Source organism: Sorex fumeus, unplaced genomic scaffold (genome assembly GCF_029834395.1).
Source record: "Sorex fumeus unplaced genomic scaffold, SorFum_2.1 ptg000122l, whole genome shotgun sequence".
Lineage (NCBI taxonomy): Eukaryota > Metazoa > Chordata > Mammalia > Eulipotyphla > Soricidae > Sorex > Sorex fumeus.
This window is the reverse complement of record NW_026606179.1, coordinates 38,709,303-38,726,292: the sequence shown is the minus strand read 5'-3', so window position 1 is coordinate 38,726,292 and position 16,990 is coordinate 38,709,303. Positions and strand designations below refer to the sequence as shown.

General features: G+C 52.9%; 1 protein-coding gene across 1 annotated transcript; it reads right to left on the bottom strand.

Annotated features, from left to right (window-relative positions):
• Positions 1–8,351: 8,351 nt before the first annotated feature.
• LOC130044055 (metallothionein-1L) lies at positions 8,352–9,151 on the bottom strand. The gene is made up of 3 exons (XM_056136632.1): positions 9,086–9,151; positions 8,820–8,885; positions 8,352–8,597 (listed from the first exon to the last, which is right to left on the bottom strand). The coding sequence occupies exons 1-3, from the start codon at positions 9,114–9,116 to the stop codon at positions 8,506–8,508; spliced, it is 189 nt and encodes a 62-aa protein (XP_055992607.1). The 5' UTR covers positions 9,117–9,151; the 3' UTR covers positions 8,352–8,505.
• Between the last annotated feature and the right edge of the window lie 7,839 nt (positions 9,152–16,990).

Here is a 16,990-nt window from a genome sequence, read left to right as displayed (position 1 = left end):
AGAGTGGGGTCTGGGGCAATTCTTGGAAGCTTTGGGGGTACCAGGAATTTTGTGCCACTGAACCTGTCACCCGTTGCCTGTGGTTCTCTGCGTTCAGGGCGTGCCCGGGGCCTGAGTGCTGTATCGGGTTCTGTCTGGCCGCGGTATTCTGGGAATCCACTGGCGTCACCATCTGCTCCGAGGGGCTGTGCTCACTGGCCTTGCTGGGGCCGGCTCAGTGCCCAGCGTGGCCGTCCCCGTCCCCGTTGCCAGCTGGCTACACTGTCCCTACCGCCTTTCTCAATTTTCCCGGTCGCAGCCTCCCGGCTAGGTGTTCCATGTGCTCAGCCTCTGTGTCCCGGTGCCTTCTTCACTCAGCCCCGCCCCTTTGACCGTTGGTCACCCATTTGACAACCCGGTTCCATGCAACATCTCCCTGGCTGGGACCAGTTTGGCCGCGAAGGACTCGAGTGCAAGGATCCGGCTTGGAGCGTGACCTCAGGTCGTTGCCCTAGGCTGGGCTTCCTTGGCTGTGTCCATCCTCTTTATGGTAGCTTTCCTTCTGCCCACGGCTGAACTAGTCCTTTCCTCCATCATATTTTTTCTCTTTCTGTTTTTTTTTATTTTGTGGGGGGGGGCACATTTGGCGATGCTCAGAATTTACTCCTGGATCAGTGCTCAGGGATCACTCCTGGCAGTGCTCGGGGAACCAGATGGAACGCCAGGAATTGAACCCTGGTCTGTGCGCACTGGCAAGTACCCTACCCCGCTGTACACTCACCCTGGCCCCTCCTCGTTTATATGAAGTGAGGTGTGGACACATTTTCCTACGGGGTTTCCCACTGACAAGCCGTTCCCTTCTTCTGGAGGAGGGATGCTTCCAAGCAGGGGAAACTTTCTACTCACACTTAGCAGGCACCTTAGTAGAGGCTGACTTGGCATGAAGCGGCAAGACCAGGAAAGCGATTGTTCTCTTTCCATATAGTGGGTAATTATACAGCGCCAAAACTTTTAAAATCACTTTCACTCTTTGAACCATAATTACCCCCTAGTGGGAAACAGCGTTTATGAAGTCCTTTCCCAACGGCCAAACCACATCCTGCATAAAGATTTGAAGTGACTTAAGTGGGTGCTGAAATCAGGTAGGGATCCCGTCATTTCTGGAGGGAAATATGTCCCTGACAGAATGTTCCTGACAAAAACACTCTTCTGCTTCACACACAGAGAGCGACAACAGGGGCACACAAGGAAATTACTTGACTTTGTGGTGACTGTCTGTTTCTGGGAGAAAGTTGAACTTCATTTCCAGACGTGAGACATACAGATTTTGCTTGGGTTTTGGTTTGTGGGTCATACCTGGCGGGGCTCAGGGATTACTCCCCCTGGTGCTGAAAGAGAGGCCAAGGTGGGGGCAGGGTGCTGGGGACATAGCACAGCGGTAGGGCCTTTGCCTTGTACGTGGCCAACTGGGGTTTGACTCCCAGCATTCCATATGGTCTCCCTAGCATCACCAGGAGCGATTACTGAGGGCTGAGCCAGGAGTAACCCCTGAGCATAGCTGGGTGTGACCCAAAAAGAAAAAAAAATGAGAGACCAAGGCGGCCCCATGACAGGCTCAGTGAAGAACTTGGCCTGACTAGGCCTAAGTTTTGGTTCCCAAAACTTGAGTTGCAGTTTTTCCAAAATGTGAAGTGTCAAGGTCAGCAGAACAACTAATCAGACATGACACCAGCCAGAACATCTCATCAGGTCAGGAAAGACCTACCATGCCCACCATGTAAACTCAGCCTCCACCCATGTAACCTCAGCACCCCCTCCCCCCAATCAGAGGTTACCAAGTAATGGAAAGTCCCCTAGACCGGTGATAATGGAAATCCTCCAGCTATGTAATGCTGCTAAAAAAAAAAAAAAAAAAAAAAAAAACCTTGCTTTTGTGGCTCGGGGCCATTTGTTCCAAGGATGCTGCTCTGTCAGTGAGCCAGACAAGGGTCATAGCTCTGGCTTGTCCTGACTCGAGCTAGTCGACAAAGACCCTCTAGCACTTGCATCAGAGTCAGCTCCTTGGCGGTCTTTTGGGAAACCGAGACACAGGCTAACAGTGCTCTGGGAACTGTGCAGTGCTGAGAACAGAAGCGAGGTCCCTTCATGCAAAGCACATGCTTAATCCATTCAGCTATTCCCCAGCCGCAGATTTTGCTTTGCATGATCAGTCAACATCTAGAACATAGGAATCATTTAAAGGAAAACACTCTGTAAAGTACTGGTAAAAGTGTCCACTGGAAAGACATAGGCCCTTTATCCATTGGTCTGATAAAGGACCAATAGATAAAGTCTCACTGCTGGCTTTATATCCTATTGCAGAAAAGAGAGAATAATGCTCACTAATAGATTCTTCCATGGTTCTATGTGGATGTGGCTGACATAGGACATACAGCCACACACACCAGCCCTGGGCATTTATCCTCAGTGTCTCCTGTGTTGTGAATAAACTAAACAATGATACATGTTGTTACAGTTACTCATGGTGTGCCAGGCATTGGTGTAAGTTCTTTCCAAATTTTAATTCATAGAGTCACACCAGCCAGGTGCTTTTGTTTTCCTCTTCGGCAGTAATTGAGACTGGTACAGGGAGTGACAACCCCCAGCAGGAGTGACACAGTGGGAGTTTGACTCCCTGATCCCGTGAGTGACTCCCATGGGCATATGAGAGACTGCCAGCCTGGCACAGGGCAGCTGCAGAGGGCCCCAAGCTGGCGGTCAGCTCCTGAGTGCCCCCAGGTTTGTGTCCAACCCCCCTCCCCCAGACAAACGCAATTCCGTCCATCCACCCTAGCACACTGTTAACTTTGACCTGTGTCTGGCATCGCTGAGCGGCTTGTGATGCTGCTATACAGATCCCCAGAGCTGCAGGCAGGAAGTGGTACCAGCTGCCGTAGAGGTTCCTTTAAGCTTTTATTTTTGAGCTGTGTGACCTTGGGCTACTTGCTTTACCTTTCTGGGAATGATGTATCACTCAGTCCCTCATGCCACTGTCTCGCTGGGAAAAATGAATGACACAAGTGGGAAATGTTTTGGGGTCCATCTCAGTGTGATGCTGCATCTTGTCTAGGGGGGGTGCATGTAAGTCAACAATCCCCCCAGTACCAGATCCATACATTTATTTTCTTTATCTTTTTTTTTTGGAGGGGGGGGAGGTTTGGTATTCTTTTGGGACATGCCTGGTGGTGCTCAGGGTTTACTCAATGCTCTGTGCTCAGGGATAACTCCTCATGAGGCTTTGGGAACCAGATGGGATGCTGGGGATTGAACCTGGATCAGCTGCATGCAAGGCAAGTGCCCTGCCCCTTGTTCTATCTCTCTGGCCCCGATACATTTCTACTCCCAGTCCTGACTTCTACCCTGGGGCAGTGTTCCACTTCTGTGGTTTTTTTCCCAGGAGCTGGGTCACGCGCCCTGGGATCGTCTCCAAGAAACTCGGTGAGTGGCAATGATCAGAGTGGTTGCTGTTGGAAGTTCAGGCTAGGGTCCAGAACTCTTGTTGAGTCCCACATAGAGACGGGGATCTCCTTTCTTAGAAATGAGATATTTATTTAAGGTCACAGAGGTTGCAAAACTGACCCGGGTCACAGGATGGGGACTCGGGGGTGTGGGCTGTGAACTCAGTTGCCCACCCCTTACCCTGAACCCTGAACGCAGCGTGAATCATCTCTTGGGCCATGGAACTCTTCCTCCCTTTTGGTTGAATTTCAGACAGCGTTTCCCCCAAATCGCTGGGGGACTCAACTCTTGGCATGGATCATGAATCGCTCAGGCCCCACCTACCAAACCCCGTCACACACTCCAAATGGAAATAATCGCACCTTGCTGAGCAGGCAGGCATAGGGGCATCTGGAACTGGTTCTCTGGGACGGTCCTGCTTGCTGAGGACCTTTGGATGGTTCTCTTTAATCCATAATGCCTTCTCTTCAGGGAACCTGGGGAGCTACCCACCATGGACTTTCCAGCTACCTTGGGGCCTACGGTCTTCTCAGAAGTGATCTGCTGCTTGAAGCCTTAACCAGATCACTCAGGCAGCACAGACTGGGGCAGTGACAAAAAACAATCCACACTGGGAGGTGGGGGTGTGGTGTGGAATAGTATACGGGTTAAGACCGTCACTTGCTCATGGCGACTGGGTTCAAACCCAAGAACCACATACGGTTCCCTGAGTACTGCCAGGAGTGATTCCTTGAGTGCAGAACCAGGACTAAATCCTGAGCATCACCAGATGTGAACCCTCAAACAAAAATAAAACAAAAAATACCACCCCCCCAAAAAAAATCCACAGGTGGAATTTTCAGACTTTCTTTTTTAGATCTAGCCATAAGGTGATTCTCATTTTCAGCAGTAACAAAACTTTTTCTATGTTTAAGAAACATTGAAGCATCTTGATTTCAGCGTTCAATAAGATATGATGCAGGTGATCGGCAGAGCAGGTGTCCTTTGATACCTGTCATAAGGCCCAAGTAATTTCCTCATGATTCATATCCCAGTTTTGTGAGAGGAGCAAAGGAGTGTCCCCACTCCCTGGTCACGGGCTCACATGGTTGATGAGAACCACACAGGACACTCAGACGGGGAGTCCAGACTCAGACTGATTTTCTGCTTGTGAAGAAACATGCCCCAAGGCATCCAGAAGATGAATAAAGGAGCTGGGATCATAGGCCCTCCTACCTTCCAGGCACTGTTGTAAATTCTTTACAAGTATTAACTCAATTCACTGTCCAGACCCTGTTATTTTGCCCCTTTTACCCAGAGGGGTGATGTTCCCCTGCTCAGTTACACAGGTGGGATTGGCAACTTTTCTCGGCCTGACTGCAGCATGTTCTCCCCAGTGAGGACATCCCCCAAAACATGGGGCAGGGCACTGGAGTGATGACACAGCAGGTAGGGCATTTGCCTTGCACACGGCCAACCCAGGTTTGATTCCCAGCATCCCATATTCCCCTGAGTACCGTCAGGAGCAATTCCTGAGTGCAGAGTCAGGAGTGACCACTGTGCATCGCCGGGTGTGACCCAAAATATAGCCAAAAAAAAAAAAAGCACAGGACAGTACCTCGAATTCCCAGAGTTGGCCGTCTGCTCCCCCTAGCAGCCCTGTGACCTTTTGGGCCTCTTTTCCATGACATCAAATAAAAACAAAACTGGTCCATCTCAAAGGGTGCTTCCAGCCTGGACCTGTAGTGAGCAGGATTGAGTGTCCCACAGTACCTGCCATGCCGGCGTGGCATGGCCTAGAGTGATGCCAGCTGTGGCATCATTCATTCATGCCTTTATTTCCCAGCCGGGCCTCCTTGGGATGGCCTTAGACTTATGTGGTTGATGAGAGCAACACAGACTCTACAGTCAGGGAAAGCAGACCCAGATCCTTTTTCTGGAAAGGCAAAACATCACAACGACATGCAACTCAGCCCCTGTACGGTGACTATCTCCCTGGCTCCTGTACTGAACTATGTTCTGAACTGGTTCCTGGACTAAGACAGATCTGTATTCTCCCAGATGTTGTTCAGTGGGAGTGTCCATGGGGAGGGGGGGCGACCACCAGTTGCAGATGATCACCATTCCCCCTTGCACTAGATTTAAATTTTGTCTCCCATTTTTTTGTTGTTGTTGTCTTGGGGCCACACCTGGTGGTGCTCAGGAGTCACTCCTTGGGGTGCTTGGGGCACTGCGCAGTGACAGAGCCCAGGCCTCCTGCGTGCAAACTATGCACTCCTACTATAATTCCCACTGTCTCCCTGCCCTCTCTCCCATCTTTAACTTCTGATCTGGAGTAATGACCCCAACCACTGAGCCTTTCTGCAGGTGCTTGCTGGCATTCAAAGGCACTCCGTCTCGGAGAAAAGCCTTGTGAAGAGAATGACTATTGTAGCCAGTGTTTGGAGTCCAGGCTGGGAGCCAGGGCCCAATTTCATTGAGTCTCATATAGAAATCCAGTCTTTTTTTTTTTAAGTGGGAAAATGAAGACAGTGGGAGGAGGCTCCTATCCAGGTTACAGTGTCGGGAGGTGCCAAGTAGGCTGCCGACCAGCACGGTCTAATGCCAAAACCATGCCCCTGGCACTGAGTAGATTCTGAAATCCCTCTTACACAGGGCACCTGCATGCCAGCATTGTTCTGGCTCGTCAGCCAAGTGACTACTCTTCCCTTTGATTGAACATCAAATAGCAATCACCTTAACAATACCCTGGGGAGCTAACTGTTGGCATTACGTACAAGCCCTTTGGCCGTACTCCTGCCTCATAATTGCCACCACACCCTCCAAACAGCAGATTTTGACCATCACCCGCCCAGAGAGATGTGGAGTGGTGCCTCGCGAATCAATTCTCCCATCCCCTCTTGCTAAGAGGCAGCCTGACAACCTTGTCAAATCCAGACTCACTCTGCATTTTTCAAGTAACCCCAAGCTGCGTTTTGACAGAGGGCCAATTCCTGCCACGCTTGGAAGGAACTTCCAAATTCAGAGCCAAGTCTCTCAGGCATAGGGGTGTTGGCTCAAAGACCCAGGGTAAGCCTGGTGCTGGGTCCTAGGTGCGCCCCCCCCCCCCCCCCATCAGGCACTGAAATCAGTGAGCAGATCCACATTCTGGGACTCTGGGACTGGATGAACACACACGAGACCTTTTTAGGTCTCAAGTTTTCATTTTTGGTCTCCATGTATTGGCTGATTATTTATTTTTAAAATTTGATTTCTTTAGGGTTTATCATACCATTCATAATGGGTTTCTCATGCATATTATATTATTATTATAATTGAAACCACGGATTCATTCTCGTTCTGTCATTTTCATCGGAACTAACTAACATGATTTGCCATGGTTAGGTCTGAGATGACCAGGATGGAAACAGCTACTGGGTGCTGGGAGGCAGGTGGCTAAGTCTGCAGGGCCAGTCTTGGAAGCAGGAGGCTGAGAGTTTGCCCCAGCGCCCAGTGCTACCCCGGGTGCCCAGCACAATCCTGGCAGCTCTACTCTTCGTGTCTGGCGGCTGTGCAGTTTGTGAACCCAGTTGCCTCAAGAGATTTCCAAATGCACCACCACAGGTATGCGTGAACAAAGAAACCCACGGCCTCCTTGAAAACAAGAAAACAAAACCAAAGGGTACAGTGCATCCTGGAGTGCGCCCCCTGGCGGGCACAGCCAAGCACCACTACCAAGTAGATGGGGAGAATTGTGGGTGGGGAAGAGTTGGGAAGTGTGTGTGGCGGGCGAGAGGGAGGGGCGGGGCGGGGGGGGGTGTTGGATCGGGATTGGTCAGTTATTTGGAGCCTTTTTTATTCAGTGCCCGTGAGACCCCTGGTGATATTGGGCCAGGCAACTCAGTGCCCAGCCTGGTGACAGGCTCTGCTCAGTTCCTGTGATGTTCATGGCCTCCAGGGTGACACACAAGCGATGCTCTGGCAGCCGTGTGGCTCCAGGGGCCAGTGTGCAAAGTCCCCAACCCCAGTTATGTACGACCCCAGTCCAGGGATTATTTTTAAAAATTAAATTTAGCCACAGAGGCAGGATGGGACGGGGGGGGGATGCTGGGACCCATGGGGATGGATGACGGGCACTGGTGGAGGGATGGGCACTTGATCATTGTATAACTGAAACCCAAGCACAAAATTTGTAAGCCTATAACTGTACCTCATGGTTTTTCACTAATAAAAAAAGAATAAATAAATAAAAATTAAATTTAAAAAAAATTTTGTTTTGCAGTTGTAAGAATTGAACCCAGAGCCTCTTGCACGCGAGGCAGCATGTTAGAGTTGAGTAACACCCCCTGGCCCTTGGATTACTTTTATAAAGTAGAATTTCAAGCAGGTCATGCAGCAAATTGATTTTTACTCCCTTTAGTAATTTGGGAGGTGAGGGCGCACACCTGGGTTTCCTCTGGCTCTCATGAAGTACACCTGGTGATGGTCGGGGACTATGTGGGATGCTGGGGATTGAACCTGGGTCAGTTGCGGGCAAGGCCAATGCCCTCCCCGCTGTCTGGCCTCTTTTAGTAATCTGAAAGTTAAAATCTAGAGAAGAGTCAAAGCTGGGCAGGGAATCTATAAGAATGAAAATTCTGGGCGGACATGTTTCTATGCTATCCGCTGCCTCCCAGGAGAAAGGAAACCTTTCTCCCCTGGCACCCTCACTGAGAAGAATTTTTCTTTGACCAGTTTCAGCCCTGAGAGGAAGCTAACCTGCCGCGAGGTCATGAGTTTGAGAAGGGATGCTCTTGGTACCCAGAACCTAGGCTGCGTTTCCAGCACCATCCCCCGCCTCCCCCCTCCCCCCCCCCAGCCGCCTGCAGACAGGAACTGCGTTATTTTTACAGGATGTGAAGCACAACAGAGCCAGATCAAATGAAGAGGTCTTTTTATTTTTTTTCTTTTACATATTCCAAGGGTTGAAGCCGCAGATCAGGGTTATTTTTTAAAAAAATGCAAAAAAAAGAAAGAGAAGCAGGTTTATGCCAGTTGCTCTATTTACACCTGGAAGCAGCCTCTTCGGGATCACTCACAGCAGCTGCACTTGTCGGCGGCGCCTTTGCACACACAGCCCTGGGCACACTTGGCACAGCCCGCGGGGCAGCAGGAGCAGCAGCCTGGGGAAGGGCAGGAGAGGGCAGGGTGAGATTCGGGAGAATGAGTGACGCCTCCCCCTCACCCCCCCCCCCCCCCCAGGCTCTGCCAGGGTCACAGTAGACAGAGCTCCGAGGGAAGGGAGAGATGGCCAGGTCTAAATTCCCAGGGCTGGGCACGGAGTGGGGTGGGCGCGGCGGGCGGAGAAGGGGCGGCGGGCATCGGAAGGGCTAACCCTCACTTACTCTTTTTGCACGAGCTGCATTTGCACTCCTTGCACTTGCAGGCGCTGGCGCAGGCGCAGGATCCACCTGCAAGGAGAAAGGCAGAGAAGCGTGAGCGCTCTCCTCCGGACGCGGGACGGTCGCCGGGATGCTCCGGACACTGTGGGGACCTGGGATTTAGCTGGAGGCAGGTTCCCCGGACCCTTTGGGTGGGGGCACCCCGCAGTGCAGCGACGGGGGAGAGAGAAAGCGGTGGCAAGAGAGCTTTGGGGTCCGCAGCCCCTTACCGGTGGCGGTGCAGGAGCAGTCGCGGTCCATAGCGAGTCAGTCGGGCAGAGGCGAAGTGCGGCCAGCGCCAGGCGCGCGCTTCTTTATAGCCGGGAGCGTCGGGGCCGGGCGCAAAGGCACGCCCAGCCGGGCGCCCCCGCACACGCCCCAGCCTAGACCCCGCGCCCCGGGGCACCTGGCGAGCTGCCAGGCTCCGGGGCGGGAGGGGAGGAGGGAGGGCACCGGGCCGTGCGCCCCAGTCCCTGGTGCTTGGTTGTGCGCAGTGCTCCGACCAGAGCCGGGTGTGCGCAGGGTTCGGGGCCGCTGGCCAGCGCCGGGAAACAGCTGTTGAAGTGAGGAAACGCTTTCAAAAGACACGCGGGACACGTCAGGACTTACCCGTGGTGCCGCATCCTGTTAAGCCCCAGGGTGGTGGTTGGGGGCCTAAGGCGATGCATACAACGCTGTGGAATGTGGTGGGGACGGGGAGCGCTCGTCTTCCCGTTTATCTTTTGTTCATTTTCTGTTTTGTTCATTCATCCGGTGCCCAGTGACCGTACAAACGTGAGGCACGAGCTCTACCGCCCCATTATTGCTGTTTTTATGGGGAAAGGGACGCCCGGACCGGCAAGGAGCTTGCTCCAAGTCACAGAGTTAAGTGGTGCGACCTGGTTGGCAGAATCGGGGTCCATGGTTCTTCATCGGGGTCCAAAAGCAGATCCGGCACACCTGCAATGCGCGGACACCCCTAGAGGGGGCTGGGGCTGGGGGCTAAGGATCAAGAAGCCACAGCTAGGGGCTGGAGAGACAGTACAGTGTGTAGGGCTCTTGCCAACCCGCGTTTGATTGCCCAGCACCCCATATGGTCCTGTGCCTACTAGGAGTGATCCCTGAGTGCAGAGCCTGGACTAAGCCCAGAACAGGTGGAGAGACTTTTTTTTTTTTGGTGCCAGGTGTGACCCCCAAACAAACATACAAACAAATAAACAAATAAGGAACCACCCTGTGTGTGCACAGGACAGTCCTGGGGCAATCCTGGGACTGTGCCAGGAAATGTGGTGGGAGGGTCAAGGCTAGGATGAGGGGGTGGGGAGGGAACAGTGGGGGAGAGGGCAGTGTGCCTGGGAGGACCCTGGCCACCCCCTTGGGTGGTTGCTTTCAGGCCTGCAGAAGCAGCATCCAATTAGAAGGTCGGCACCTCGGGAAGCCTTTGAAAGGGAAAGTGGCCAGAACTTTATTTCTCAGCCTTGCTGAGGGGAGGGGGGGGGGGCACCACATTCCTCTCTGGAGAGCCACATCCTGTCTGCCCCGCAGCCAGCCTTTGGCCACTGTGCAATGCCACAAACCATCATCCCGGGAATACCCAGATTGTGTCACTGCAAGGAGTGGGGGAGAGGGTTACCGGAAGTTTCCTGGCTGGCGTGTAGAACACAGGTTGCTACAGCAGGGAGCTGAATGGAGGACGGGACAGGCTGTCCTGGAAGGTGGGTGTTTACCGTAAAGTCTGGGAAATACCTTCCTAGCACCAAACACCACTTCCTCTGGGGAGCCCATCGGGAACCCCATGCTCGGCCAGGGTTGCGCATGGAACACTCTGTTCTTTTCTTTCCTGATGATTTCCAGATTTGGAATGTGAACAAACTCATGTGATTCTAGGATCAAGATCTGAGTCCCCTACCCTTTCCACCTGCCACCGAACACTCCAGGAGCAGTCAGAGAGCCAACCCCCCCCCCCCCACACACACACCACCAATGTGTCTCTCCTGTCTCTGAACAAAACCAGGTTTGCAGTCAGCACTCGATAAACATTTATCAGGTGGGTCAGGGGAATAACATTGCCTGTGGGAGCCCCGGGCTCAATCCCTGGCACTGCGTTGTCTAGAGAGTATCACCAGAAGTCACCCACCTAGCACCATGCCTGGAATAGTACCGCCCCAGCACACCCAGGGGTGGCCCCCAAATTAAATCAGTCTTTGTCAAATGAATGGGGGTGACTGAATGAACCAGGTGAGTCCCATCAAGACTTCTGCCTTTCCCAGCCTCTCCTCTCCTCCCACATTAAGAACAAGTACAGGGGCTGAAGCTTTGGTACAGTGGGTAGGACACTTGCCTGTATGCAGCCAACCCAAGTTCAATCCCTAGCTTCCCATATGGTCCCCCCAAACACTACCAGGAGTAATTCCTGAGTGGAGAGCTGGGAATAATGCCCCAGCACTGCTGAGTGTGGCCTCCAAACAAAAAATAGCACTGTAGCACTGTCATCCCATTCCTCATTGATTTGCTGGAGCGGGCACCAGTAACGTCTCCATTGTGAGACTTGTTGTTACTGTGTTTGGCATATCGAATACGCCACGGGGAGCTTGCCAGGCTTTGCCGTGTGGGCGGAATACTCTCGGTAGCTTGCTGGGCTCTCCGAGAGGGGTGGAGAAATCAAACCTGGGTCGGCTGCATGCAAGGCAAACGCTCTACCCACTGTGCTATCGCTCCAACCCCCAAACAAAAAAAAAATAGATAAATGAATTTTAAAAAATTTTAAAGAAAAATACAAAATTCAAGGTCTTTTTGGTTTGATTTGGGGAGCCACTCTCAGTGGTTTTCAGGGTGCTCTGAACTCAAGGGTCACTTCTGGCAGGGTGCATTGGGACCGTCTGTGGTGCCAGGAATCAAATCCAAGTCGGCCACATGCCAGGTAAGTACCTTCCCCACTGTACTGTCTCTCTGGCCTGACAAAATTCAGGTTGAACAACTTTTCCGACACCCAGAGATCTGTGTTCTCCCTCAAATATGATGCCAAGCAGGGGCCCAAGAGACAACTCAGAGGGCTGGAGTCCGGGATTTGATCCCTGGCCCTGCTGATCCTCTGAGCACTGAGTTAGGAGTAACACCCAAGCCCTGCCCCTCTTAAACTAAAACAATACCAACAAAATTCCAAGCATGGGGAGGGATTCGAGCTGCCAGGAGACTTCGCTTCCAGTAGTGGCCTCTCAGCCACGCTTTTGCCCACAGGGCCTTGTGGCCTTCCTGTGCCAGGGACGCTCTGAGGCTCAGTTTACTTATCTGTCAAATGACCAAATTCTACTAGAAGTCAAAGGTCGGAGGTGTTTGGGGTCACACCAGTGCTAAGGCCTGACTCCTTCTTTCTGCTTAGGGGATCCCTCCTGGCAGTGCTCACTGGACCTTCTGTGATTGCGGGAATCAACTAGAGTTGCTGCATGCAAGGCCAGGTCCTGGACCCCCGAACTATCTCTCTGCCCCCAAACAGTGTTGAGCTTGGAGACCTTACTGTGATGAGAGCCTGGGGGACCCCCTCTTGGGCCGTGAACAGACTTGGCTGGTCTTGTTACATGAAGACAGGAAGTGTGCAGAGCTCCCAATTTCAAATGCATGGGTAGTCATGGGGGTTGCTTTCACCCCGAAAAGCACTGAATCCAGAGCCAGCGTTGGCTATGTACACTAGCAGTGCCTCTTGCTCTGGGCCCAAAGGGTCTCTCTGCCGTTGTTCTGACTCCAACAGGGAGGGTTAACCAATTACTAAAGGTGAAGGGGGCCAAACCTTAGTCTTTCTTTCTCTTCTCTGTACCTCTGAATAGGCATAGAGAGGGAAGGGAAGACTTTCTCATACTGCATTCCTCACAGGGTGGAATGAAGAAATGGTTGGAGTGAAGAAAAACCACACTTCCTGGAAGGGCGTCATCAGTCTAAAGTAATGACATGGCACTTGCCTGCATTACTAGAGGTATGTCGTTCAGAGTGAGGGAGGTGAATTTTCACCCTTTTTTTTAAGTGCTGAGGTGGCTGGTCAGAATTCTGCTCCCCAGTCATCCTTCATCCTTGGTTTCCTCTGCAAGCCAGTTTTCCCCAGCCTTAGTCCATATATCTGAGAGGGACAGGTCCCATCTGGGGGCACCCAGCCCTTCGCACCCGCTTGGCCACCTGGGTTGTCTCTGGGTAGGACACCCAGCCATGAATTCTAGAAAAATGAAACCTTTTGCTGGGACATCCAGGAGAAGGACTGACACCCTTTCCTTGTAGACTTGAACTTAAGAGGATATGAAGCTTAGTCCCTAAAGCTTTTTATTTCTGTGAGAAAAACCTGAAAAAGAAGTCATTATGCAGAAAGTCGAGCAGAATGACATGCTGGGAGTGGCTGGCTGGAGCTGACGCTGTGTAAGCCACTCATTTGGTTGTCTGCCATTTTGTCCCTCAGATTCTATTTTTTGTTTTGTTTGGGGGCCACACTCAGCGATGCTCAAGGGTTACCCCCGGCCTCTGCACTCAGGAATTACTCCTGGTGGTGCATCGGGGATCATATGAGATGCTGGGGATCGAACTTGCATCGGCCGCGTGCAAGGCAAACACCCTACCTGCTGTGCCCTACCTGCTGTGCTCCAGGCCTGGTCTGTGGATTCTGGACAGACCCACCATCACCCCCAGACTCCCCCGAGAGCTGTGTTCATTACCAGGCTGCAACTAACCATCACAGTGAGTGGACTTAAGACACAAACCCCCAGGATGTGTTTGAGACTGGGAACGAAACTCAGTCAGTGTTAGTTAGCTTCACTAACTCACTAATTAGTCTAGTTAGTGAAACTAGAAGCTCTCTAGTTTCACCTAGCCTTGACTTTGTTCCTGGCTCACGGAAGAAACAAAAAAAGAAAGAAAGAAAAAAGAAGGTGTTGTTGTGTTAACAACAGCTGAGGGAACAGGCAGGGTCAGGGGGAGAAACTTTCAAATGTGTGCTCACCCCTTGCCCTGTTATCTCTAGCTTTGCAATAAACGACCCAATTTTTCCCCGTTATCTCTAGCTTTGCAACAAATGACCCAATCTTTCCCCGTTATCTCTTGCTTTGCAATAAATGACCCGAACTTTCGCAGCTAACACAACCACCCTTGTATGATCTCTCCTGGCTTTGTGGCCCAGGGATCCCAGCAGGGTTCAGGTGAGTGATTGTTTGGTTTCCTGTGTCACCGACTGAGGTCACTGAGTGGCATTCAGCTGAATGGGCTGATGATGGAAGAGCAGGTGAGCTCACCCGGATGTGGCACAGGGGAAAGCTGAGTCCAAATCTGACCTGCCGCTTCAGCATGTAGAAGGCAGTAAACTCCAAACAATGCAACGCATTTACCGGCTTCACGAGCAAAAGCCGTGAGAGGCAGCGGAGGTAGCTGCCAAGTGCCCGGGGCCTTGGAAAGGTCCCACTGTCCCTTCTGCTGGGAGGAGTCAGGACTGGGTATGGAAAGAGTCATGGCCTTGTGGGGAGTGAGGTGAGTCTGCCCGGCACACTCTGACCTCAACATCCAGAGGGCACAGTCGGTTCTAATCTCCTCTGGGCCCACGGGAGAATGCAGGAGTTAAGGTGCTGGCCTCAGCTGTGGGACCCCCTGAACACAGAGCTAGGAGTAGCCCCTGAGTCCTGCCATGGTGGCCCAAACCCTCCTACTCCCCCAACGAGTCCCTGGGCAGGAGGTGGCTGCAGGTGACTGCACCTGCCTAGCAAGAGCAAGGCCCCGAGTTCAATTCCTCACCCTGCCTGTGCCTGCTGCCCACTGCACTGCCAGGCGTGGCCCTGGGGACACCTGGCTCTATTGAGAGTGGAACTAGACCCCCTCAGGACTGCCAGGATGTCCCCTAAAAACAAGCTAATGAGACCCTGAGCTGCCTGCTCAGGTCCCGTGGCTGCCAGAGACCGTGCTGATATTTGATTGTTTGTTTGCTGTTTGGGGGGGCCACACCTGGCGATGCGCAGGGCTTGCTCCTGGACCTGTCCTCTGAAATCACTCCTGGTGGTGCTCCAGGGAGCCTATTGCGGGGGGTGGGGGGTGCAGGGATCGAACACGAGTCAGCAAGGCAAGCTGTACTATGGCCCTGGCCCCCAAGATTTGAACCAGGGTTTCTGAGCTCCACACCTTCATGTCCACACAGTTGAGGCAAGGAATTCAGGAGGTTCTCTGGGGCCCCCAGGAAAAACCAAGCCCAGCGTGGGGCTGTGGACAGCCTGTCACAGGTAGGAAAGGCCCGTGAGACCTGGGAAGTGCTCCCTGGTGAGAGCTGCAGGCTGGTGTGCCCAGCATTAGACAGAGGGGTGGGGGGGAGCGCCCCCTGCCTTCCCCGGGACACCCCCATCTGTCTGCTCCTGGTGTTCTTTTTTTTTTTGTTTTTTGTTTTTGTTTTTTTCTGGGGAGGGGGTCACACCCAGTGATGCACAGGAGTTACTCCTGGCTCTGCGCTCAGGAATTACTTATGGAGGTGCTCGGAGGACCATAAGGGATGCTGGAAATCGAACCCGGGTTGACTGCGTGCAAGGCAAAAGCCCTCCCCACTGTGCCATGGCTCCAGCCCTTGCTCCTGGTGTTCTTCCCCTACACACTGGCCGGTCTTCACTTTGTGGGTCATCTCTTGCTGGCTGTACAAACTACCGCCAGTAGGCACTTACTTGAATTATTTATTCATTTTCCTTGCCACAACTCTCCATGTTCAGGGCTGCTCCTGGCTCTGTGCTCAGGAGTTGCTCCCAGCAGGCCCCGGGGGACTCTGCGGGAATCAAGTCCATGCCCCCCACATGCAGGGAATGTGCTCCAGCCCGCTCAGCTTGCTCTTGGCCCGGTAGCAACTTTAGACAACACAAACAGCTTCTTCTGCTTTTTTTTTTCTGATTCGTTTTGGGGCCACCCCCAAGTGATGCTCAGGGGTCACTCTTGACTCTGCACTCAAGCACCCTTCTTGGTGGTGCTCGGGGCACTATACGGGGTTCGGGGATTAAGCCCGGGGCTGCAGCGTACAAAGCAGGCGCCCTCCCCGCTGGACCATCGCTCCAATCCAACACACACACCAGGCGTCTGGGTCAGGAGCCCGGGCCCAGCGGGGCTGACCAGCTAGCGGGCACGGAGGCGGCGGGCAGGCTGCAGCCCGGGTAGGAGCTGCCTCAGCGCGCCCTCTGCTGGCTGCGCGCGGGAGCGGCGCAGAGCTGGTCCCCGGGAGCCGCCCCGTGTCACTAGTGACGCCCCACGCGCGGGCCGGCTCCCCGCAGGACGCGGAGAGGGGGGGGGTAAGGGCGGTGGGGGGCAGCGCAGAGCGGCGCCAGCAGCGCCACCTACCACGTTGCAGGGTCTCGGTGAGAATCAAGTCATTCAGTGCTGGTCACAGGCAAGGGGACCCGTGGCCAGGGAGTGCAGAGAATGGGGGATGGAGTGGGAGGGGGTCCTCAGGGCAAGGAGGGGCCTGGGGCTGACCCCAGGGGTTGCGGGAAGTACTGTCCTCCACGGGTTCTCCCTCTCCTCTCAATGTCAGGGTCTCAGAAAGGCTTCCTGCACCCCCACATCCTCCTGTAGGCTGAGAGCCTCTATTGTCTCAGAATGTCCCCTTCGCTGTAGTACTGGTGACAAGAGCTAAACACAAGAAATAAAGCAGTTGATACAGTGGTCAGCCTTATCCACAGGGCGGGGGGACATTCCATGGACATCAGTAACTGGGGGGCTTCTGAACCCTGTGTATGTGTGTGTGTGTATATATATATATATAACATATATATAAAATATACACTATGTTTTATATACTCCATTTATATATCATAACCTGTGTACTGTGTATATGTATATTATTCCATATATATCGATATGCTCTGTTTTCCTCTATCTGTGATAAAGTTTAGTTTCTAAATGAGACACAGTAAGAGAGTGACAAGAATAACTAACAGGACAATTAGAACATCTGCTGTGATAAAATTACTCTCTCCCTAAATACTCGATGGCATCTGATATTCTGGGCCCATGGACGCCATGGGTAGCTGGAGCTGAGGGCAGGGCGCGTGTCTCACCTGTTGGAGCTGACGGTCCCCCCACAGGCAGTCACAGGGGCTGTCCTCCCCTGCCCTGTGGAGGGAGGCCTGAGGCCCCAGGAGGGTAGATAGCATGACTCCCACCTCATA